The sequence below is a fragment of the Chaetodon trifascialis genome, chromosome 4 (assembly GCF_039877785.1).
Source record: "Chaetodon trifascialis isolate fChaTrf1 chromosome 4, fChaTrf1.hap1, whole genome shotgun sequence".
Taxonomy (NCBI): domain Eukaryota; kingdom Metazoa; phylum Chordata; class Actinopteri; order Chaetodontiformes; family Chaetodontidae; genus Chaetodon; species Chaetodon trifascialis.
Window position 1 is genome coordinate 17,363,523 of NC_092059.1, and position 24,841 is coordinate 17,388,363.

The 24,841-nt window shown below is 41.3% G+C and overlaps 2 protein-coding genes across 4 annotated transcripts in view; one reads left to right on the top strand and one right to left on the bottom strand.

The window, feature by feature from the left end:
• The window catches only part of abca7 (ATP-binding cassette, sub-family A (ABC1), member 7), a 28,044-nt gene extending 7,039 nt beyond the window's left edge, over positions 1-21,005 (top strand). For all 3 annotated transcript variants that reach the window (XM_070960341.1, XM_070960342.1, XM_070960343.1), the window contains 40 exons: positions 317-456; positions 868-984; positions 1,132-1,329; positions 1,721-1,926; positions 2,385-2,561; positions 2,980-3,202; positions 3,390-3,611; positions 3,793-3,997; positions 4,320-4,433; positions 5,065-5,236; positions 5,588-5,719; positions 5,937-6,076; positions 6,225-6,362; positions 6,734-6,975; positions 7,328-7,385; positions 7,572-7,774; positions 9,569-9,698; positions 9,989-10,134; positions 10,350-10,474; positions 10,625-10,732; positions 11,202-11,394; positions 11,604-11,698; positions 12,208-12,240; positions 12,389-12,494; positions 12,583-12,657; positions 12,889-13,058; positions 13,266-13,443; positions 13,664-13,779; positions 14,223-14,367; positions 15,232-15,355; positions 15,659-15,788; positions 16,115-16,241; positions 16,573-16,635; positions 16,888-16,994; positions 17,810-17,951; positions 18,115-18,249; positions 18,796-18,899; positions 19,048-19,140; positions 19,547-19,796; positions 20,136-21,005. In XM_070960341.1, the coding sequence (XP_070816442.1) occupies positions 317-456; positions 868-984; positions 1,132-1,329; positions 1,721-1,926; positions 2,385-2,561; positions 2,980-3,202; positions 3,390-3,611; positions 3,793-3,997; positions 4,320-4,433; positions 5,065-5,236; positions 5,588-5,719; positions 5,937-6,076; positions 6,225-6,362; positions 6,734-6,975; positions 7,328-7,385; positions 7,572-7,774; positions 9,569-9,698; positions 9,989-10,134; positions 10,350-10,474; positions 10,625-10,732; positions 11,202-11,394; positions 11,604-11,698; positions 12,208-12,240; positions 12,389-12,494; positions 12,583-12,657; positions 12,889-13,058; positions 13,266-13,443; positions 13,664-13,779; positions 14,223-14,367; positions 15,232-15,355; positions 15,659-15,788; positions 16,115-16,241; positions 16,573-16,635; positions 16,888-16,994; positions 17,810-17,951; positions 18,115-18,249; positions 18,796-18,899; positions 19,048-19,140; positions 19,547-19,796; positions 20,136-20,618 (6,065 nt within the window). In that variant the 3' untranslated portion in view covers positions 20,619-21,005. The remainder of the gene's footprint in view (positions 1-316; positions 457-867; positions 985-1,131; positions 1,330-1,720; positions 1,927-2,384; positions 2,562-2,979; positions 3,203-3,389; positions 3,612-3,792; positions 3,998-4,319; positions 4,434-5,064; positions 5,237-5,587; positions 5,720-5,936; positions 6,077-6,224; positions 6,363-6,733; positions 6,976-7,327; positions 7,386-7,571; positions 7,775-9,568; positions 9,699-9,988; positions 10,135-10,349; positions 10,475-10,624; positions 10,733-11,201; positions 11,395-11,603; positions 11,699-12,207; positions 12,241-12,388; positions 12,495-12,582; positions 12,658-12,888; positions 13,059-13,265; positions 13,444-13,663; positions 13,780-14,222; positions 14,368-15,231; positions 15,356-15,658; positions 15,789-16,114; positions 16,242-16,572; positions 16,636-16,887; positions 16,995-17,809; positions 17,952-18,114; positions 18,250-18,795; positions 18,900-19,047; positions 19,141-19,546; positions 19,797-20,135) is intronic.
• A 1,188-nt stretch (positions 21,006-22,193) lies between these two features.
• On the bottom strand, positions 22,194-24,450 carry LOC139329820 (uncharacterized). The gene is made up of 3 exons (XM_070960344.1): positions 23,798-24,450; positions 22,727-22,916; positions 22,194-22,378 (listed from the first exon to the last, which is right to left on the bottom strand). The coding sequence occupies exons 1-3, from the start codon at positions 24,422-24,424 to the stop codon at positions 22,194-22,196; spliced, it is 1,002 nt and encodes a 333-aa protein (XP_070816445.1). The 5' UTR covers positions 24,425-24,450.
• Between the last annotated feature and the right edge of the window lie 391 nt (positions 24,451-24,841).

Here is a 24,841-nt window from a genome sequence, read left to right on the forward strand (position 1 = left end):
TCCTTGTTGGAGTGCAGTTTGTTTGTTCTCATCCATTATGGATGGATATGACTGGAAAAGTGTAGTGTACTGATATTTCAAAGATGAGTGAATGGCTTTCCTGGGTAACAGCTGCTTTATAACTCTCTTGAAAACTCTCAAGTGCTTCTCTTTTCAGTTGATATGCAAAGTGCAAATGATTATAAATATATAGAAAAAGATTTCATTTATCTGTTCTGATATTTCTGTGATCTTTAAGATGAATAACCAAAATCTGTGAGTGTTCTCTGTGTGCTGTTTGTCACATTTAACATTTGTCTAACATTTCTCCATGCAGCTCCATTCTGCAAAAGTTTAATTCAAGGTCTGGAGTCTAACCCTCTGTCTCGCATTGTGTGGCGAGGAATGAAGCCTCTGTTAATTGGAAAGCTGCTGTACACACCAGACACTCCTGCAGTACGACAAGTCATGAAAGAGGTACGAGTCAAACCTCTTGTACAGAGAGTCTGTCATGCTGTTAGAGCTGATGTCTGATATCACCAATCGAGTCCTCTGGTTGTTTGCTGAAAAATGTAATATATTTCCATGTTGAGAGGAACTAATAAAGTGGAAGACATGTCCGTCTCACTTTATGTAATCAAAACATGCCTCATTAATCCATTTAAAGCATTTTTTGCTGAAACCAATGACTATCACAAGTTGCAGACAAGCGTGTTAGTTTGTGATCCATACGGCTTCACGGGTATAATGTGGATTGGTAGTACACACTTGAAAATGATTTTTTTTTATTTGAAATTAGTTCTGCTGTTAAATGTGTTGTAAGACAACAATAAGCATTAAAAGTAAAATACGTCCATCTAAAATAACTACAAGTTGTGTCTGCTGAAGGTGAACAAGACTTTCGAGGGCCTGCAGATCCTCCAGGAGCTGAATGAAGCCTGGATGGAGGTGGGACCACGGATCAAGAATTACATGGAGAGCAGTGTGGAGGTTCAGCTGCTGCAGGTCTGACTCACCAGCTGCTGCTGTATATATGTGTGTGTGTGTGTGTGTGTGTGTGTGTGTGTGTGTGTGTGTGTGTGTGTGTGTGTGTTATGATACATTTTGAGCCAAAAATCCTTTGTTTATATCCTGTGTGTGTCTGTGTGACAGGATTTGTTGAGGCGGCCCGAGGTGGCAGTGCTAGTCAACCTGCGTCTCGAGAACACATCCTGGACAGCCTCAAGGATCGCACGTTTCCTGTCCACACCCTCACCAGACGCCCCAAGGAAACCTGGAGCACCGCCTACCTGGCTGGATGTCTACAACAACCTCAGCCACACCATCACCACTCTCGCACAAGTCACTGAGGTTCTCTTGTTGTTTTCTCTTCACGCTGCTCTCTAGACATGTCAGATATTCCAGCCTCCGACTGAGAACAAGAACAGAAAGAATCACGTTTGATGGCAATTTGAGAAGGAAATTTGTCTTTATAATTCACTACATTTTAAAGAACCAGATTGGGGGGGGTGTTTCATGTAATTTCAAATGTTAAACTGCACTTCTAATAAATCACAGTATAGGCAAATAACATAGTTTGAACATTTACTTGCTGCATATTCTTTGGAATTGATCAGATGGGGAAAATAGTAAACAGTGAATCTTTAATTTAAAATTACTTTGTGTAATGTTTACTGTTAATTAACTTCACATTCTCTTCCCTGTTATTTATCATTCATATCCTTTCCTGTTGTCCCTTCAGTGTTTCTCCCTGAACAAGCTGGAGGGGTTGGAGACCGAGGGTCAGATGATTGACAGGGCTTTGGAGCTGCTGGAGGACAGGCAGTTTTGGGCTGGTGTGGTTTTCCTGCTGCCCAACTCCTCCTCCGCTGACCTGCCACCCCACGTCACCTACAAAATCCGAATGGACATTGATGATGTGACCCAAACCAACAAGATCAAGGACAGGTACTGAGGGAGCACCAGAACGTTGTGTTTTTATCCTGCCGTTCCTGCTGTGTGTGTGTGTGTGTGTGTGTGTGTGTGTGTGTGTGTGTGTGTGTGTGTGTGTGTGTGTGTGTGTGTGTGTGTGTGTGTGTGTGTGTGTGTATATATATATAGACACATATTAAACAATGTTTTTCCGAAACATATAGTTCAGTTATTTATTTGTCACAAAGCACTTTTTCCTCTCACCACAACTACCACCAAAAATAGAATCAAATTCTGTGGGAAACACTAAAATTGAATTCATCATCATGTTTTTTATTATGACTGGAGGGATTACGTGCTCCTCTGTGTGTTAACTGTATCTGAAAATAATCTACCCTAAAATGTATGAAATTCAATGAACTACTTCTAAAATCAGTGACTTTCTCCGGCACTCGAAATTCAAAAAACAAAAACACTTTGGTGTTTTTCCTTAGGTTTTGGGATCCTGGTCCAGCAGCTGACCCGTTTAATGACATGCACTACATTTGGGGCGGCTTTGTGTATGTCCAGGACCTGGTGGAGAGAGCTGTGAACCACATCCTGACAGGAGTTCAGCAAACAACTGGCATCTACATCCAGCAGATGCCCTACCCTTGCTATGTGGATGATGTGTAAGTCGTATGTTGTTTAAAATTGATGTTTTTACAGTTCCACGCGTTCATGCTGGGAACAGCCATGATATGCCACTGGCTGTCACTGAGCAGCTTGTCTGGAGCAGCTGGTGGTTCACTGCCTTGCTCAAGGACACCTTACTGGTAACTGTTAAAGGGAGAGAGTTACCCTTTGGCAGTCCAGTCCTCATTTTGTCTCTAGATTTAAATTAGACTTTTTGGCCACAACTACACTTCTCTGACCCGTACTAAAGAGTCTAAATACTTAAGTAGTCAAATTTTTTAAAAATGTCCTATATTCTGAATGACATTTGACATTGACATTTAACAGCCTTCTGTTTTAGGCTATAACAACATTATTTTGCATTAATATATCAATACATCAATATCAATTTCTTTTTTTATTTCTTTCTAACAGTTTCCTTCGAGTGCTGAACCGCTCTCTGCCACTTTTCATGACGCTGGCCTGGATCTACTCGGTGGCCATGATCATCAAAGGTGTGGTGTACGAGAAGGAGGCGAGGCTGAAGGAAACCATGAGGATCATGGGACTGGGAACAGGAACGCTGTGGCTCAGCTGGTTCATCAGCAGCGTGGTTCCTTTCCTGGTCTCTGCTGGACTCCTTATTGCTCTGCTCAAGGCAAGATGACCACTCATTCTGCACAAAACATATTAAAGAATAAATACACAAAAATACACAAAGGCAAGCTTGTAAGCGGAAATATTAATAGTCAGTAGTGAGATTTCTAAAAGTAGTGAGAGGACAGATGTGGACTGTCCGACAGTCACAGTTTAACCTCTCCACATTTCCTTTGTCTTATTTCCAGTGGGGGGACATCCTACCATACAGCAACCCAACTGTTGTCTTTTTCTTCTTGACGGCGTTTGCCACCGCCACCATCATGCAGTGTTTCCTCATCAGCACTTTCTTCTCCAAAGCCAACCTGGCTGCTGCATGTGGGGGGCTTATATACTTTGGCCTCTACCTGCCGTACGTACTGTGTGTGGCCTGGAGAGACCGTCTCAACACCACCCACCGAGTCCTCGCCGTGAGTAAAACAGTTATGGTTTCATTTCCCAGTTCCATAAGCAGAGTTCTAGAAAGAGACTCCTGACTGTACAAAAGTGAATGACCTAATATTAGTAGCAAGAATAAATCTAGCGATTGAATCAGAAAATTTAATTTTGTGTCCTTGTGCCAACATTAAGAAATTGTTCCTCTTTCCTCAGAGTTTCCTTTCCCCGGTGGCCTTTGGCTTCGGCTGTGAGTATTTCTCTCAGTATGAAGAGCAAGGCGTGGGCATCCAGTGGTACAACCTCCACTCCAGCCCTGTGGAAGGAGACTCATACAGCTTCACTACCTCTATACTCATGCTTTATGTGGATGCCTTCATCTACGCCATTGCAGCCTGGTACATCGAAGCAGTGTTTCCTGGTATGAATATTGAAAGTACAGTATGGAAATTAGAAGGATAGTGCTAATGGCTGCTGTGAATGCAGGACGACTCCGTCTTTAAACAAGCTGCAAACATTTGGCCTGAGAATTTGGTCGGGCTTGAGTTTAGTTTTCAAAGGCAGGACCAGAGCTTCTGTTTTGCACATAACCATTTAATTTAGAGAGGAAAGCAATGTTTTACCTTGTTAAAAAAGTAGTTAAAACTCAGTCATATACTTTCTTTTTTAAATAGTTTGCTGAGTGTTTTATTGTCACTGAATGTGTGTGTGTGTGTGTCTGTGTGTGTGTGTGTTTATACCAGGTGAATATGGGATCCCCAGGCCCTGGACCTTTATCTTCCAGATAAACTACTGGGGTGGGGTTCCTCTGGAGGCCGGCGTGCCAATCCCCCCTGCACCCACAGACCAGGATGAAGGTAAAAGACTCTGGAAGCTCCTGGATGTCTGCTGCTGTTTCTCTTCTGACTTAAACTTTTTTGTATCACAGTCACTTCAAGGTACAATCATAGCTACAGTTGGCTTTATTTATTTACGAGCAACCATCCTTTTGTAAATAGAGGTCGTATCACTGATAAGTAGCTTGTTTATTGGACAGAGTTTTAAGTAGTCATTCTGCCTGGTTACAGACGTTGCCGGCCGTCTGCAGTCTTCTCCTCAGGTCTTAATACCAGTTATAAGACCATACAGGTAGTTTTGTTTAAACCAATTAACTACAAATCAAGTTAATGAGCTGAGACAATAAAACCATTAGCTACAAGGTTTAAAAACAAGGAGACTGAAGCTGAGTACTGAGGAGCTGTGTCTGACTTCTGCATCCCATAATCTCTGTCCTTTTGGAGTTGCGTCCTGTAATGAAGTTGGTGGAATCATGTTCTCAGCATTTAAAAACATACTGTGACTGTTCTGCTCTATTCTGCTCACATACTATGCATTTGTCATCGATTATACATCACTCTGAGAGCCGAATTAGTACTCGGTTATTAGCCATTTTAACTGCCCAACATGCATTGTCCCTTCTACATATACAGAATGTGTTTTTGTCATCAGATCACATTGAACCAGAACCTACTCACCTGACCCTGGGTGTGAACATCAGAAACCTGGTGAAAATCTACAAGAAGGGAGCCAAACTGGCCGTCAATCACCTCAACCTGAAGTTCTACGAGGGGCAGATCACCTCTTTCCTTGGCCACAATGGAGCCGGCAAAACCACCACCATGTGAGGAGCAGACCTGACGAGAGACAGAAAATCAGCATTGATGTCTTCCTTCATTATATGTGCAAGGGCAGTTTAGAGTATCATTTTTACAAGGATTTGATGCAGAATTAACCACTTTGTTTGAGTAACACTTCAGGGGATCGAGCCAAAGAGCCAGCAATCTTTTTGTGTTTGAGCAATGTTAGACTGATTATGACTAAGGATTATGATTACCAGTAAAGATGACATAGTTCCTCAGCCAGCACCAACATACAGATTGTCACTGGAAAAGTCTGTAAAAGATGTGAGATCAGGATCTCATTTAAAATGGAAGGTGTCCCCGAACAAAATGTTTATTCTACTGTCTGTCAGATCTGTCCTGACCGGCCTGTTCCCACCCACCTCGGGCACTGTGTACATCAAAGGGATGGACATCCGCCATGACATGAACATCATCCGGAGGACTCTGGGAGTTTGTCCACAACACAATGTCCTGTTTGACATGTAAGGCTTGTCTGCTGTGTTCTGTCACAAAGGACTGGTAACAACCTGTCATTAGCAATTGATGATTTCTGTAGTAACATTACTATGAAATAAATGATGGGTCTTGAAAACACTAGAAGATCTGGTTGGCCTGGCTTTCACCAGAAAATACGCAGATGTTATTTAAGGAGTAGATTTTCATATTTTCCCTCTCTCTCTCTCTCTCTCTCTCTCTCAGACTAACAGTGGAGGAGCATGTGTGGTTTTATGGGTGTCTGAAGGGCTTGTCCGAAGCAGAGGTGAAAGCTGAGCTGGACACTCTGCTGGAAGATGTCGGCCTGCTGCACAAACGACATGAACAGACCAAAAACCTCTCTGGTAAACTTCTGTATAGAAACATGACCTGACCAGACCATCACTTTCATCAGTTTGTAAAATTACAGTATTTTCTTTTTGTGTCAACTTTGTCTTGGAAAATCCAGATTTCTCTGCTCCAAAATGAAAACCCTCCCCCTGTCTCTGTCAGGTGGCATGCAGAGGAAGCTGTCTGTGGCAATAGCGTTTGTTGGAGGCTCTAAGGTGGTTGTCCTGGATGAACCTACAGCCGGGGTTGATCCTTACTCCCGCAGAGGGATCTGGGATCTGCTGCTCAAATACCGCAAAGGTGCAGTACAAAGGGTGCTGTGGAGCTGTTATGCTGTCAAGGGGGGGGCTGCATTTTAAAGGTCCAAAATGATACTGCTGTAAATGGCAAGGCATGTCCGCGTGACCTACCAGACCAACAGTGCTGTTTTGGAATGATAACTTTGTCTTAATGTGAATTGAAAGATTACAAATTATCACGAAAGAGTGACCCTGAGAAAATGTTAAGAAAATGGTGTGTAGTTTCCCCAATATGGCAGCTAGAGACTGGAAGGATAAAATCCCAGCAAAACCTGAAAGAAATCTCAAGATGATCAAGCAAAATGCAAGACCTGCATGAGAAGTAAAAGACATATGAGATCCATATGAGTCTGTGCTGTCTTTGTCCATCAGACCGGACCATAATCCTGTCCACCCACTACATGGACGAGGCGGAGCTGCTAGGTGACCGAATCGCCATCATCTCCCAGGGGAAGCTGTGCTGCTGTGGCTCACCGCTCTTCCTTAAATCCCGCTTTGGATCTGGGTACTACCTCACTGTGGTGAAACGGGAGGGACTGGACACCAGCACTCCCAGCAGTACCAGTATCTGCACCAGTACCAGCAACAGCACTAACAAGCTGCCTCCCCTAAAGGTCTATTTTTTTCTGAACTTAAATTATTTGGGAAACACACGTGAATGCTTGTTATTTTTCAGTAGTGTTTGGCACATTGACGCTGTTACATGCACCGACCATAAATTGTCTGATGACGGAAAAACAGTAGTTGAGTGTTGACAGACATCAAGTTCAGTATTTTAGAAAAGGTGTGAACAACAGTGTTGGAGTGAAACAAAGACAAAAAGCTTTCAAGAGTAAAAAAAATGTATGAAATATGACACGAAAGTGTGAAAATCCATCCACCTGGGTGAACAGTTTTTATTTGTGTCACAACATCATATTTTTCATCATCGTCTTCGCTGTAAATGTTGTCGTCTTTGTGTTCCAGGACAGTGAGTCGTCAATGAGTGAAGACACCGGTCTGGGAAGTGAAGAGAGCAGCTCATGTGAGTGTTTAACAGCTCGATGGTCTCTAAATAAGCGTTGGTTAGAGTTGGTTCAATGTTAGTGTGTTTGGTGTTAATCCTACATCTTCCGGTTTTGTGTTGATCATTAGATAAGAACCATAAGACACTCAGACTAAGGTCACACTCACCACATGATCTCTGTCCTTATCATCATCTTCATGGCAGACCTGGCGGCGTTGCTCTCCCTGGCACAGCACCACATCCCGGGTGCTAGGCTGGTGGAGGAGTCAGGGCGCGAGGCGGTGGTCAACCTTCCACAAACAGCTGCCAAGGATAGCAGCCTGAGCATCTTCCTGTCCGAACTGGATCAGAGGCTGCCCGAGCTGGGCATCAGCAGTTATGGCCTGTCAGACAGTACACTGGAGGAGGTGAGACGTTTACATTGTTTTTGATCGATGAATTGTCACTTGATTCACTTCCTGACGACTTCAAAACACTCATGGAAGCACACACTGTCCAATAAACCAAAAAAAATTGAATTACTACAAAGAAGCTCCCTGTACCTACCTGTATGCAGGTCCACAGCTCTGTAGCCAGCTAAACACACATACACACACACACACACACACACACACATACACTAAACCACAGTCAATAAAGGCTGGAGACAGCAGCTGGCCTGCAAAGTTTTTACTCGAACAGTTGTGAAACTGTGAAAATGTGACTGGATGACTGAAACCCGCAATGACACCATTGAACTTTTCTGCCATCTACTATCTATTTTAAGATGGATGGAATTTAAGCCGCCATGGCCGAATGCTCTATCTTTTAATGTTCACAGCAGTGAAATAATTTGTGTATCTGCCCCACGATTCCAGCCCATGCCTAACCCATCCACCAAGTGTCATGGAAATCAGGTCAGTAGTTTTTACATAATCCTTCTGATAAACAAACTAAGGTACTAAGGACAGAAAACAAAATCTCCTTGGTGGAGGTAATTAATTGAGTAATAGGGAAAATAGATTGACACACATTTACTCTGGATGTCAATTTGATTACATTGTCCCTAATGACAGGAAAAAACAAACCGTCATCAGTGAAAGATCAACAATTAAGTACTTGTAGGAAGTCCAACACAGTTTAATTTAATCTAGTAAACATGCATACAGAGTTCACAGGGGTGGAAACAGTTAGCTTTAATCTTGTATTAGCAACACATTAGCCTCAGGCAGCTCGTGGATAGCTTGGTTCACACAACACTAAAAATTACAAATCATCAAACAGCTTTAATAAAGAGTGTCTGCAGGCCGTGCTGCAACAAGGGTATTTGAGGAGTAGATTAAAGATGCTTGGCAGTATTTTGGTCACACATCAGAAAAAATGGTGGCCAGCAGTGGTTGCTATGAGCAACAGAGTGCTCAACTGAAACTAACAGCTTCTGTCCAACTTTAACATCACGCAACGAGGCAGCCTGCCTGGCCCTGAAACACTTTCCCACTGACCTTACCTGATTTCATGTGTGTGTGTGTGTGTGTGTGTGTGTGTGTGTGTGTGTGTGTGTGTGTGTGTGTGTGTGTGTGTGTGTGTGTGTGTGTGTGTGTGTGTGTGTGTGTGTGTGTGTGTGTGTGTGTGAGTGAGTGAGTGACAGAATCACCTTTAGTGGGGCTTTAGCCATCCCACCAGTGTGACTTACAGGAGCTCAACCAGGTGCTGTCGGGAGGGCTGGATATTTGTGGAGCAGCCATGGTCTTAACGGATTTAATGTTACTGTCAGATTAGCCCTGATAGCAGACTTGTGGGGCCTGATACGTTTGCTCAGTATGAGTAAGTCAATCACTCTCTGCTATTCTGACCTCCGTGTAAAGCTACTGGTTGCCTTTTTACTGCCACCTGCTGTCTACAGCTTCAGCTTTCACTTCTTCAATGAAAAACTGAAAATCTGTCACAGCTTAAACATGGATAAGTTGAAATGAATGCCTTGTGTTGAAGTTATTCCTGCAGTAGGTGAAAGTTTTCATTAAAAGTTTCTCCATCCTGGGCTGGAGCAGAGGAGAGTATCATGCGTCCATTGAGATCTTGTAGATTTACCCTTTTGTCAAAAATAAAATTCTCCACCAACAGGAAGTGAATTCTTTTCACATTGGATCCTCCCTCAAGAGCACCTTGTTATGTTTGTAAGGAGGAGGTTAATCTTCTATCTAGACCGTTCTGTTTTTTTCCAGATTTTTTTGCGAGTGGCAGAGGAAACCGGCGTGGATGCTGAACCAGAGGAGCAGGCTGAATCGCCACACAGGCAGCAGCCGTCAGCTGGGCAGAGAGCAGAGAGACAACATGCTGAAGAACCAGAGACAGGTATGCACACTTACACAGCAGACTCATAGTGTTGTGTAAATACCACAGTGTTTCTATGTATAGTTAGTGTGCTCTTCTGTTTCCAACTGTGACTGTTTATTTCCATAATGCTGCCAGGAAGGAAAAGGCTGCGTAAGCAAGGTACTTTCAGATCAGCGCTTACTGAAAATCAATCTTTGGTTTGGAAAAATAAAATGTTCAGTGGTCGACGGCACTACAGCAGTCTTAGTATTTATCAGCTCAATATATCAGTGGAAGCTCTCACCCTGCATTTTTTTTCCTGCTCGCAGAACCTCAGGAGACAGACCTGCTCAGTGGAGATGGCCGAGGTTGGATCCCCGTGACTGGCTGGTGGCTGACCTGGCAGCAGCTGAGGGCTCTCTTCATTAAACGCTGGCTTTATGCCCGAAGGAGCCGCAGGGGCTTCTTCGCTCAGGTGATGACAAACAGCTACAGCAGCTGATTCAAAGTCCATCCATAGTCATAGGGTTCAGGGTCTCCGTAATGAAAGCGCTGTCCTTTCTTGCACAGTGCTTCGACAGTTGGCTAAAAAATAGTCGACTTCTTATTTTATAAGAATTCTGTGAATATTAATCACTCTCTTTGAAGTTGGTCTTGAGTGTTTCAGCTGAAGGTTGATTTGTGCTTCAGATTGTCCTGCCTGCTGTGTTCGTGCTGGTAGCTCTGCTCTTTAGCCTCATCGTGCCTCCATTCGGGAAATATCCCGCGCTGCAGCTGCAGCCATGGATGTATGGAGAACAGTACACCTTCTTCAGGTAGGCCAGCACCCAAGTATTCACTATTACTTTAGTCAGGACAGAAAATATTGGTCACTAGTCAAGTATAGGTTTGATTCTGTGAAATAGCATTTTGCAATTTTATTCTTATTTAGATAAGTGTCCTCACTGCTGGATTAATATTTACAGCAACGATGCACCTGGGAACCCAGCCATGGAGAACCTGCTGGAAGCTCTCCTGGATCCACCAGGTTTTGGTACCAAGTGCATGGAGAAAGAGGAAGAAGACAACAGCACGTAAGTTATCTTCTGGAAATACAGTAATTTGTCTCAGCAGCATCAGAAAAAACAGAGAATGAAAGCAACAGTGATGAAGGTAGTGGCACAAAGCTCTGTGACATCAGGATCTTAAACGTTGTGCACTGAAAGACATATAGACAAATTTACTACAAATCATTCATTATACTTTCCTTACATAGGGATTACTATTTTGGATAAAAGTAAGAATTATGCACCTGTGATCTTCACAAAGTGTAGTCTTTTGATCGGACATGCTCAGTAATCTATGACCTTTGCTGGCGTTTTGTAGAAATTGCAGCATCAGTTGTAAGATTTCCCTCCACAAACACAAATTCCTCGGTCTGGGTAAATCTGTATACATTTAAAGTTTGTAGTAGTTTTAATGCACGGTGTTTTTGAGGCAGCATTTAAGTGCCTAAAAAACCACAAACCTTTACTCCATGTTCATTCCCTGTTCTCCCTGCAGGAGTCCTCAGTGTGAAAGGGAGCGGGGTGGTCTTTTCATGCGGCCACAGGTCTCCTACTCCACCTGGCAAATGTTCAGCAGAGGCAACTGGAGCAAAGACAGACCCTCCCCTGATTGTCAGTGTAGCACAGAGGACGTCCGCCGGATGCTCCCTGACTGCCCAGAGGGTGCCGGTGGACTGCCACCTCCACAGGTCAGGACTTATTATTAGGACTTAGTGCAGAATGTTGAATGATCTGACTTCTGCATCAGGGATTGTTGATCGGACTGAATTTAAAATGGATCACATACAAAGGCCAAATTAGATCCTTTGTAACGTTTTCATTAAATGTTTGCTTGTTCATGATATTATAGGGTGAAATATACTGTAGCTTGTGTCTATATCTGGCTGTTATCTTTCAGATGAAGAGACTGACTGGAGACATCCTCCAAAATCTGACAAGTTATAACCTCTCTGATTACCTGGTGAAAACCTACCCTCAGATCTTGAAGAAAAGGTAGTTCATCAAATAAAATACAATTACATGCATTACTATTTGGTATTCCATTTAATTATGTTACTTTTATTCACTCGTTTTGGTTTTTGGTTTTGATGTAGATAACAGAGAGCCAAGCATCTAAAATACAGTACTGTTGCTTTCTCTTCCTATGGTGTTGAGAAATTGACCCAATTATATCTATATTTTATCTGTATTTATTTCCTAATGAGCAAAATGCCTCAGAATAATTAGGAATGCTTTTAATTCTTTATCAATGCCTTTCATTTGATCACAAAAGTCTTGTATTGCTTTACTTTTACAAACCATATGACTTTCAACCTTATTGTTAGTTGTGTGTATTTTGTGGTACTGTGTATTTTTATGGGGTGACATGAAATATCTTTGCACACAAAAGTACCACCATGTGATACTCAAACTGTCCCTGAAACTAATCTGATGCTATGAGATGTAAAAATCGAAATGCATTAATATTTTCATTCACTCTTTTCCCTTTGTGTCTTTAACAGTCTAAAAACCAAGAAGTGGGTGAATGAATTCAGGTAAGCTGCTGAAAATATCATTTTGAAAGCAAAATATCTGCATTCCTTATAGAGTTCGCAGTTTTAGTCTTGTGTACTTGTGTAAAAAGAAGCTGTCTTACACTGTAAATTTAAAAGAATTAATCAAAGTTTCATTTCTGTGTTGCAGATACGGAGGCTTCTCCCTCGGGGGCAGCAGCACTCAGACTTTATCTCAGGTCCACCCTGTCCAAGAATCAGTCATGGCCATCAGGACTCGTTACCGAGTTCCACAGGTATAAATTAGGTCTTAGTCACATTTAACTGAAACTACTGTTTGCTGAATGTTCTTAATGTTTTCTGATGTTCTTTGATTCACCACAGAACAGCTCACTGGATCATCTGCTGAACAGACTGCCGGGGTTTCTAGGAGGACTGTACAGTCAAAACAATGTCAAGGTAAATGTGTGTCTGTTTATCTGTCTTCTGTCCTCATTTTGTCTTTAATGAAAAAATCTTCCTTGAAACACTTAAAATAATTTCAGACACATAAAGCAAGTGATGCGTTTTGTGTGTTTGGCTGCATTTAGCTGTCTGCTATATCTTTGCGTTTGTTTTTGTGTCCAGACATTTTCCAGTTAGCTACAATTGAGTTTTATAGTGACAAATGTTTGTCTTTGCTGTACTCAGGTGTGGTACAACAACAAAGGATGGCATACCATGGTGTCATTTGTCAATGTGATGAACAACGGTCTGCTGAGAGCGAGTCTGCCACCAGGCCCAGAGAGGAGGAGACACGGCATCACTGCCTACAACCATCCACTCAACCTCACCAAGGAAAAACTCACCGAAATGGCCATGTTAGTTTTCTGCTGTGCAATTTTTAGATTTGAGTGCTTGTAATGTTACCATCTTTTGTCTCAAGAGGTAAATTCAGCCTAGTCAGGACAACTTATTAACTGAATATCAGAAGTAAAGAAAGAGGACAAAGAGTGAGTTGTAAAATCCAAAGGTCCACTGTGTATTTTTTGTGTGTGTTAATATGTTTTCCCTGCTTCCTCTTTCAGGGTTACCACATCAGTAGATGTTCTGGTTTCCATCTGCGTGATCTTTGCCATGTCCTTTGTGCCGGCCAGCTTTGTCCTTTTTCTGATTGAGGAGCGAGTTAGCAAAGCCAAACACCTTCAGTTTGTCAGTGGGGTCAAACCGATTGTCTACTGGCTGGCTAACTTCACCTGGGACATGGTGAGTCCTCCAGAGAAAGGAGAAGAGACATTTTCTTTACTCTATCAGCCACTAGTGCCACACTTGTTATAATGCAAGGTTTCAACAACAATCTAAAAGTGTACATAATATCTTCTCACTCTGCAAATATGTTCAATAATTTCTGCTCACATTTAAACTGTATGAGAGCAGTTCAGTCAGACATCTGCATTAATGGAGGTTTGTGTTGTCATCTTGTCAGTTGAACTACACGGTCCCAGCCACCATTGTCGTGCTGATTTTCATCGCTTTCCAGCAGCAGTCGTATGTCTCAGAGACCAACCTGCCAGCTCTCGTCCTGCTGCTCCTGCTCTATGGGTACGTTCAGGAAGACTCCATTGATTTCTGTCCATGCTGTTAAGCTTCATGTGTCATCATATCTGACCAGACTGAATGGTCAGGGTGACTCATGCCCAACACTTTTAATTTGATCTGTGTGTCTCAATATTTTAATCTAATTCTTACTGTCATGCTGCACTGAATTGAGATCAATTTAACATGCTGTGTGCTCCTCTGTACTGTGTGCAAAGGCAAACACATTTGCAATTGTAATCTCTTCAAAATAACCTTGGGATGGAAGTAACTAAAATGTTTACACTGCTTCCATGTTACTTCAATTTACTCTTTACTATCTCACACAATTTTCTCTTCTTCGTTTCTCTGTAAGCAAAGTCTTTATCGTCCCAGTCAAATCGTGGTCTGCATCCAAAGTAAGGTTGTCTGTCTTTACTAATTGAATAACCCTAACTCATTCTTATTAGGTGGTCCATCACTCCTTTGATGTACCCAGCATCCTTTGTGTTCACCGTCCCCAGCACAGCCTATGTCATTCTTACCTCCGTCAACCTCTTCATCGGAATCAATGGCAGCATCGCCACCTTCGTCCTGGAGCTGTTTGTTGACGAGGTACAAACATCACCAGTGTGCACAAGCAGGAGAAAGAAATCCTCATTTATTGGCTCCATGATAATAATAAGGCAGAAGACCCATATATATATATATATATAGGAACATTAAATTATGCAGCAGCTATACAACTATACATAACAGCAGCAGCAGCTTCATCAGTGAGAATTCATTCATCCACACTGAGCTTTCAACTTGAAAGGTTTTGGGGGGAAAATGTTCAATGGAAGCAAGATGAATGAAAGCCAGATGTTGATTGCTAAATTATTCTGTGCAATGTGACCAAAAATAATTTTTCCCTCTGATCACAGCTGCATTGCCTAATTTAAATTGTATTTTGCATTTTATCTTTATTGTTTCTTTTAATATTGTGTCTGTTTTTATGATTGATGGTGTAAGGTGACCTTGAGTGTCAAGAAAGGCGCCTATAAATAAAATGTATTATTATTATTATTATTATTATTATTATTTATTTTGTGCTCATTAGGGGTTTCACAGAATAGCAAACTAGTTGACTAGTCAACGCCCAAATGCTTGACTACTGTCAACAGTGTGGAAATAGCAGACATAGATTTGTTTGAAGTCATTTTCCATGTTATGCCATGTTAAATAAAGAGATTTAAGGTATTTAGGGAAGGAAAGATTCCAGCTACCCCTGCAAGAAAGCGGTCTCGTTGTTACTGCGATGAAACAGTCGCTCCAGCTCAGACAAGCTTGCTAGGACTTAAGTCCAATCAGATCACAGCTCATCTGTACAGCCTCTCAGAGTACAGAACTAGTTGACAAGTTGACTGCTTTTTTGGAGTAGTTCAAAATGCAATGTCATGAATGCCCTAGTGCTCATTTGACTTACTTACTTTCCAGCATCTGAATGAAGTGAACAGGATCCTAAAAAAGGTGTTTCTCATCTTCCCTCACTTCTGCCTGGGACGAGGACTCATTGACATGGCCAAAAACCAGGCCATGGCAGACGCCTTCCAGAGACTGGGTAGCTATATATCCTCCTCTAAATAGATATCTATCATCCAAATGTCTGTTCAGTATTTCAAAACTTTAAATGATTTTGCCCAAGGAAACCCTAAATTTCTCTGCTTTTGATGCAGTGTTGTGGTCATTGTGCACTTCAGTTTGAATATATAATATCCAGTGAATTTTATATTATGTTGTTAAGGCTTTATTTCACACACTTCAACATTTGTTAGATTGCAGCAAATGCACAGGACTGAAGATCTGCAAAGACATATGTACTGGATGTAAAGAATCTCTTTGCATGTCTTTCTTCCTCCTCCAGGCACAAAGCCGACTCTGGACCCACTGCAGTGGGACTTTGTAGGGAAGAACCTGTTTGCAATGGCAGCTGAAGGCGTTGTCTTCTTCATCTTCACCATACTGCTGCAGTACAAGTTCTTCATTCGCTTCAGGTATGTTTAAAACAATTCTAAATCAGTGGAAGACCCTCTCTGCTTCTCCTGTTTCTCACCCCAACACTTCTCTACCATATATCAGTAAATGGTAGATAGTTAGTAGGATGTAAATATTTTCATAAAATGCAGACAGAGCTTTTGGTTGAGACCAAGCTGCATCATCAGTACCACAATGATTTCTAAAAGCATGTAAGATAAACAAATGCGTGAAACCACCAATTAATGTCCTCTGTGTAGAAACGAGACAGATTGCTTTCGTAGTTTCACTCCTCCATAGTAGTAAAATGAAATGTTACAGGGTGATCTTGTATCCTTCTGTTCAGGCCTTGGTGGGTCAAGCCTGAGATGCCTCCTCTTGATCCAGAGGATGAGGACGTCGCCAGGGAAAGAGAGAGGGTCAGAAATGGCAAAGCCCAATCAGACATCCTCACCATGATTGACCTGAGCAAGGTACAACCAGCATGCAAGCCTATAGACCTCTTTAACGGTTTTGTGGCTGAATGGCGGCAGATCTCTGCGTTCAGTTGACATAAAGAGTTCCGCTTGTAAGAGCTAAAGGTGTGTATTTTTGTAAGAGTTTCTGAAATGACTGAAAACCAGTGAATAAATCGTCACAGCATCTTCTTGCACCTACATGTACATTCAGTGTATTCAGTCAGAGTGATGAGCGCAGTCCTTGGTAAAGCTCTCCTTCTGATCCTACACTGACAGACTTCTTGATCTGACTGCATCATTGTGAATTCCGGGTTAATCATACAACAAAGGAGTTTTTGTTTGGCAGGTTTATAAATCGGGCAGAAAGCCAGCGGTGGATCGTCTCTGCCTCGGGATTCCTCGTGGCGAGGTGAGAGACATACACACCAAAAACAACACTTGTTACATCATAGTACAATAAAACACACATACTGTCTGACTTTTGTTCTTAGTAGCACTGTTTGTCAGTCATAAATACTATAACCACTGTAGATACAGTCATCATCGGAAACCATTTCTAATGCCGTTTATGACTCACTGAATGGTACCAGGTGCTAACTACAGCTGCTGCATGTGTACAGATATATGTGTAACTTGTTGTTGTGTTCTCTGTGTGTTTCAGTGTTTTGGCCTGCTGGGGGTGAACGGAGCAGGGAAGACCTCTACCTTTCGCATGCTGACTGGAGACACAGCCATCACCTACGGAGAGGCTTTCCTTAATCAAAACAGGTACAGACCACCTCTGCCACACAGATATTCAACTTTTAGAAAGGCTTTTTCTCTTGGTGAGCTCATTAAAAAAAAAAAATTGGGGGGGTACAGTATTCAGTAATTTGCCAATAGAATATCATCAAGACTTCTAAATTATGAAATAAGCTACAAAGCAGTAGATGTTGTCACAACTACATAAGTAATAGAAGTAGTAGTTCTGTTGATTTTACAATCAGCACAATTGTAGAAATGAGTAGTAGAGAGAGTGCCAATTATATAGGTAGTATTAGCAACAGTAGTAGAAGTACCAGTAATTGTAGTAGTAATAGTTGCAGATATAGTAATTGCAGAAGCAGGTGTACTTGTCATAGCAGTAGTAGAAATTGCGTTAGCATTAGCATTAGCAGTAGTTTAATAACAGGTACTATTAATGAGTACAATAATAGAAGACATAGCAGTAATGGTAATAGTTGTAGTCTTTTAGTACTACTAGTAGTAGTAGTAGTAGTAGTAGTAGTAGCAGCAGTGGTCATACTAGTGGTAATCATCAGAAGTCCTAGAGGTGTCAGTAGTTGTTGAAGTACTAGTAATGGGCTGCCATTGCAGGTGTGCCTTGTATAATCATTTTGGTACTAAAGTAGTAGCACCATTAAAAACATAGTAACATCAGCAGTAGAAGTAAGGTTAGCAATGGTACAGTAGTAGTACAAGTACGATAACTAAAGTAGTAGGAGCCCAGCAGTCATACTGTCATTAGTCCTAATAGCAATAGCAGTGGGAGCAGCGGTATTAGTACTGGTAGTTGAGTGAAACCGTGTTCTTCTGGTTCGCAGTGTACTGACAGAAATGGAGCGAGTCCACCAGCTGATGGGTTACTGTCCACAGTTTGACGCCATCAGCGACCTGCTGACGGGTCGGGAACATCTAGAGATGTACGCCCGCCTGCGGGGAGTGCCAGAGGAGTCTGTCGCCAAGGTAACATAAAGGAGCAGTTCTCCTCAAAACTGAAATTAAGATGTTATAAGTTGTGACACCTGAATTTTCTCAGACTAGGTGTCAAACTGGTCTGCAGTGACAGGTTTATTTATCTGCACTGTGCAGGATTATATAGTAATGTACTTTCTTTGCTGTCCTGTAGGTGGCACAGTGGGGGGTGAAGAAGCTGGGACTGACCCAGTACGCTGAGCGAGAGGCTGGAGGCTACAGTGGAGGCAACAAGAGAAAACTCTCCACTGCCATCTCCCTCATCGGGGCTCCGCCTGTTATATTCCTGGTGAGAATCCAACTGATTCACCAAGAGCTGGAGAGCAGCAGAGGATGAGCCTTTTAGAATATCACCTTTTAAATCCTATATTAGTTGGGTGAACATGGGGAAAATGCCTCTCAATTTACATTTATATCTGAATGAATAAGATTTCAAACATTAAAAGCACATGGATATCTCTACATGAAGTACCTAACAACACTTGCATCAAAAACATACTGGCACAATAAAGAAAACTTGAAAATTTGTACAGGATCTCCCATTCTCAAAATGTGCATTCAGGTTCCTATAAAGCTTATTTTTCCCAGATGATGTGGTTAGTTAGTAGCTTGATTTGTGGTGCCACTACAGTAATATCTGTACTAGCTCTGGCCTCAAGCGTGTTGTAAGGTTACTGAAGGTTAGTATGTTTCGACTCAACACTTAGTGTGAAGGAATTTTCCATTTTTCTCATTTTCATTTTTCAGTGTCATATTACCTTTTAGGCCTAAAGGAGGAAAATTCCGTCACACTTACTTGTTTCCTTGATCCTTTGATTTCTTTCATTCTTTTCAGGATGAGCCTACCACCGGCATGGACCCAAAAGCTAAGAGGTTTCTATGGAACTGCATCCTCAGCGTCATCAAAGAGGGGAGAGCTGTAGTTCTCACCTCCCACAGGTAGGAGGAGTTGTACGCTAAATTATTCTGATACATACTCTGAAGACACAGTAACAGGAAGAGCCACAACATCCTGTCAGCTCAGAGTTTCCTTACAGTGCACACACAGTATATATGTTAATAGGTTTATCTATCTCTGTGTGGTTAGCATGGAGGAATGTGAGGCTCTCTGCACCAGAATGGCCATCATGGTCAACGGCAGATTTCAGTGTCTTGGATCTGTGCAACACCTGAAGAACAGGTAAACACACTCAACTGTCTAAATTGGTTTTACATATTCTGTCTCACCTCAACATTACAAGTTAAAATCACATAGTTTATCACTCAGTGAATGAATATTGGAGATTTGTGCCCACAGTGTTTAAGTTCAGCCCTCCTCAGTCATATTGGTTCCTAAATGACCACTGGACTTTTGAAAGGCAATGAAACCAAAGCATGCTTCCTGATTCAATAATTTCATTGTTCCTGTGGAGGTGAAGAGATCTGTGAAGGACCCTCTGTGTGCTGATAGTTCTGGGGAGTTTTACTGTGACACTAAAGCAGCTGACTGAGTCACTTAACGAGGTTTACAGTCATGAGACAAATGAAAACAGTGATCAGGGTCTGAAAAGTTCAAAATTATCTAAAGTATCTAAATCATCTTGCAGGTTTGGCGATGGTTACACCATCATCCTCCGTGTGGTGGACAATAGATCCAACCCAGACTCGTGCCCCATTAGCATCTACATGAAGAATTCTTTTCCCAGCATCGAGCTGAAGGAGCGCCACCAAAACGTGCTGCAGTTCCAGCTGTCCTCACATGCCTGCTGCCTGGCTCGTGTCTTTGATGTGCTTGCTAACAACTATGAAGAGCTGGGCATCACTGACTTCTCTGTTTCACAGACCACCCTTGACCAGGTGAGAACAATGATGCAATTGGGATGAAAGAATTCAAATCTCTGTAAATAGAACTAAACAGAGCTCTGCATCACAAATATCCTCCAATAAGTGACAGTAATAATTATTATGGTGATGGTATTAGGAGCAGTAGTTATATTATGCTGCAATGAGGGGATAGCAAAGAAAGCTTGTCTCAACTCATTCATCTCCATGCTTCTACTACATACATTAGCTGGATGTGTTAATAACAGGAACATGACGTATAGCTGACTATCATTAGCTTGATGGCTGACCAGGCTAATATAAATGAATTAAAGAATGAATTAATGTGACACTGAAGCTGGTTCATTCTTGCAGGTGTTTGTCAACTTTGCCAAGGAGCAGTCTGATGATGACCACCTCACAGAGGTGGTCACAGGCAACAGTACAGTACACACCCACCTGAATGCACTGCCCACCAGAATTAACCCTCCCACCATCCAACCACCGCCACCAATAACACCCCCTCAGCCAAGCAAGACTCCAAAGCAGCAGGGGATGTCATCCGACAGCAAACCGCATGAGAGTAAATCAAAAAAGGCAAAAGCTAGCAAGGTCAAATCTAAAGAAGGCAAAGCTGTTGTAGAAAAAAGCAGCAGTATGGCAATGACCAGAATACCTCAGCCAGAGGAGACAAATCAGGCAAGGCGAAGGGGCAACAGTGGATCAGACAGCAGTAATGATGGAGTTCAGGGAGAATCCAGGAAATCCAGTGGGTCCATACACAATGCAGAAAGCTCCAGTAAAGATCCTACTGCACTCTTTATGGTCAACAGCAACACACAGGACAGCACACTATGAAGTGGACTGGTGCAACAGGAGTTGAAAGGACCAACTACAGTCACAAACTTTTCATTTTTCACCGTATGTTCATGTGAATGTTGCTCAGCATTGGCGGTGACCTCAATATGCAATATGAAAGGTGGACAGTGAAAAAGAGCGACTTTGAAGGCATCACTGTTTGTGAAACTGAGTCATTAGAGATAAAATTTATCTGAAGAAAGAACCAAAAGTTATTGCTTCCAACTGTGGCTTTGGTGCCTTGTTCATCTTTTAACAGATCTGTAGCTTTATACCCTTTATTGGGGTTCATAGATCTTACACTGTGTTTTTCTGTATCAGTCACATCACTCCAAAGCTATGGTTTCTTTATTTTAAACCAATATTATATATGCAAAGCTTGATGTATGTATGATGTATGATGACGATGGCGTTCCTCAGGGCTCAATCATTAGACCCTTCACAATCTCAACTTTATTTTGCAGAAAGCACTTTGAAAAATGAAAATGCTGCAAACTCTCACGCAGTAGCTGAAGTACTTGTGTTACATGTAATTATGAAGATGATTTTATATATCAAGAAACATTTGAGGGGTTGTTTCTGAACATTATATATTATGTCTCTTATGTGGAGAGAATTGTTACTGCAAGTTACTGGTTAAAAACCTCTTAAATGCTTAATGATGAACTTTACAGTGTTATTGTTTTGTAAATCAAGATTTTTTTTTTTGTCTTTCATCTGTCAAAAATGTTTTTGTTTTTTTATTTTGTGTGATTGTGTGACAGTGTCAGAGGGTATTACATAGGATGAGGAAAAAATCTGCACTTCTATTTATTCTATTTACTGTCATTTTGGTTATTTAATAATTAAGCAAAGTTTGTCATTTACTTATCACAAGATATTTAAATATTTTTAAAATATCAAACAAAAAAAGTCTCGAGCTGCCGGGTCTTGTCACAGATTCTTGTACATCACGCAAATTCAATCCAAAAAATATTATAGATCAAAGAATAAATAGTAACGTTACGTCTAAGCTGTAAACCCCAGACGCAAATGGATTACCTGTGGTAAACAGTTTTATTCTTTAAAATTATTTTTCTTTAATAAATTATTTCTTCCTTTCTATCAAAAAATGACACAGCTGACTGAATGGCCAGAGCAGGTTGTTTCTGCACTGTGATGCAGTGTTATGTGTTGTGTTATGTTATGTGAAGAAGATTGTTACAATAGTAACTATAGGCATGAGACACACATCAAATATCGGAAGGATTTCATTCCAAAATGCAAACTGTTACATTAAAATATAATGTTTAAAAATGTTAAATGTACTGAAAAAGCTGAAATCATGCAAAACCTAAACATGAAGCTGGATTTAAATGGTGGATGTCTCATTTTGGAATGAAAGTCTGTTCCGCTGAATGTACTTTTATTATGCTTGAAAAGTTCTACTTGAACATAAATTAATCTGTGCAACTACTATAAGATGTATATTATATACTTAATATATGCTAGTGTAGAAAAAAAAAACGGGTATATGTCTGTTATGAATGTTTCGTCCTGAAGGAAAATAAATCTATTTGGTTTCCTGAGTCATTTTTAAAAATACTGTGCTGAATGTTTTGAGTCCAGTTGGCTGATTTTGATGGATCTCGGCAGTGTGTTGGGAGTCAGGAGGTTTTTCTTCGTCATAGTGAGGATGAGCGTCGATCTTGGTGCAGAAAAAAGCGGAGGGAGGCTCCTCTGTCTGTTTACACTGCATCCAGCTACTGATGATTCTGTTGCTTCACTGTTAAAGGAAAAAAAAAAAGGACAGACATTACATGTTCTTTATTTTGTCCTGTTGATAAGTAAAATGAAAACACGTTACAGCTACCTGCAAAAACTCTATATGTAATAAACCTATTTAAATAACGTGTTTAGTGATAACAAAATGACAGTGATTTAAGTAGGAAACACCAAATTTCATTTAACTAATAAATAATAAATTATGCAAAGAAAACCCTGTCAAATTTTCCAGTCTGTTCCTCAATGTGTATAATACTGCAATCCTGATAATGTAGCCTCCTTTCATACTATAACTACAGTACAATGAATAATAAGATTACAATTGTACTCAAAAACCATCAAACACACATGCCTGACACTTTTCTCTCTCAAACGTTGTTCACCAGCAGCCATGAGCAGACGATCGCACTGGACAGGTCTCCATGGTCCATTGTCACCACCTCTCCTCTTCTTCCCCAGCTTCTGTGTGACCGTCTGCAGCAGGGCATCCAGACTGGACAACGAGATGTCAGGAAGACGAAACTCAGCAGATCTCTGTGCAGAGAACAAAAGAGGAGAGTCAGTCAGACCTTTAAAGTTTCAAATCTGTTGTTATTAACGTACGCAGTGTCGTCCTATTGTAGTTTGTGTATTTTGTAGGCTGTGTATTATGACAGTAGTGGAGTACTCTGATCATTACAGAAGTGAAAATACCAATACCAATAATATAGTTGCATAAAAAGGAAAATACTTAAGTAAAATACGAGGACCTCTAAATTCTACTTAAGTACAGTACTTGAGTAACTGTATTTAGTTCCTGTGCACCACTGGTGTCTGAGTATCTTGAACTAAATTGCTGTTGGAGTTTAATTTTAATAGTGTTGAGGACTTTTGCAATGCTTTGCAATAAATGAGCCACCAAATAATTTGCATCCTTTAACATTTGAAGAAAAACTACTTCAAGGTAATATCTGGAGCAAACATATGTTATGACATTAAAGGTTTGTTGTGTGTTGTTGGGCAGTATGAGTACAAAATGCATGCAGCGAGTGTAGATTTTCATATGTGTAGTTTCTTATCAGTGCCAGTGACTCAATCATTGCTCAGGAAGTCACTTTTAAAACCTGCTTATTGGCCAAAACCTTTTGGATTTTGACTCTGCTTGGCTAATGTGTTCTTCCCAGTTGTGTTAGACTGTGACTCAATCATTTTTTCTGTAAGTGATCTGCTCATCATGATCAGTTCCTGCTGGTTGCAAGTTAAGGTAAAACATAAATCTCTTATCGTCCTTGTAAGAGAAAATGAACCACTTTTACATGAGCCAAACCCATCAGCACCCATGTCAGGATTTTCAGAAGGAGATGTGATGAGTCTTAAATGATGGTTAAAAAATGTCACAGATCAGAATTAGTCAGCTGGTTTTGTGGTTTACTCACACTTTTAGAGAACAGAGGATTGTCTATCCAGGGCCTGCTGTCTGGTTCTTCTCCTGTAACTAACCCGTCGCCTCCGCAGCCGTTTAGTGTAAAGTTTGAAGAGATGGCTCTGGTGTGCTCAGATGAGCGGACGGGAGGTAGAGGTGTGTGGCACCTCTTGGTCCTATGGCCGTCACAGCACTCAGGAGCTGGTTTAGGTTGAGTTATAGGTGGCAGCACAAATTGAGGACTTGGAGGGTTTTTGGTATCCAAATGTAATCCTGTGTAAGAATCACATGGATTGAGTGTTTGTTCCACTGATTCTGTGACACATGGGTCATTTTTGCTGCTGGTTTCTGGTTTCTTTATACAGCTGTTCTCATCTTCTTTCCCCTCCTCTTCCTCTGCATGCTCCTTGGCTGCTGCAAGAACAGGCATTAGGTTGACACAAAGCCTCATTATGTTCCCGGATGTCTCACATGTAGTTGTGACACATTTGCTGTTCGATGTAGTAACTTTGATCTTCTCCTCTTGCTTCACAGTCCTCCTCCTGGAAACTGATTTCTTAGAGTTACCCACGATCATCTGACAAGTGTCTGGTTCATGTTTTCTTAATTTTACTGTCCTTGTCTTCTTCTCTTTCCACATTGCAAAATGTATATAAAGTCACCTCTGAGAATTTTCTCTGATATTGTCCACACATCTCTCAAAAAAGATTAAAATGAAAGAAATGTCCAAACTTGTCAGAGTTTTGTGTCTTTTTCCAGAAGCAGTGAGGAAAGCACAGAACAATTAGATGACCATGTGGCAGGCCTATTAAACTGGCTGTTATGGTAACATACACACAAACCCTTAATGAGTGGAAAAAGTCATTGTTATTTCGGATTCCAATCATGTTTGAACGGATACCACCCAAAGGTTCCACATTACAAAGATGATGGAGGTGTCAGAGGCTTTATTTTGCAAGTTATGACAGGAATTTGTTTGACAAGGTGTGTCAAAGATCGTCTATCGTCAAGATGAATCACTCGAGTTTGCGTTATGCCGTCATGTGGTGATTTTAAT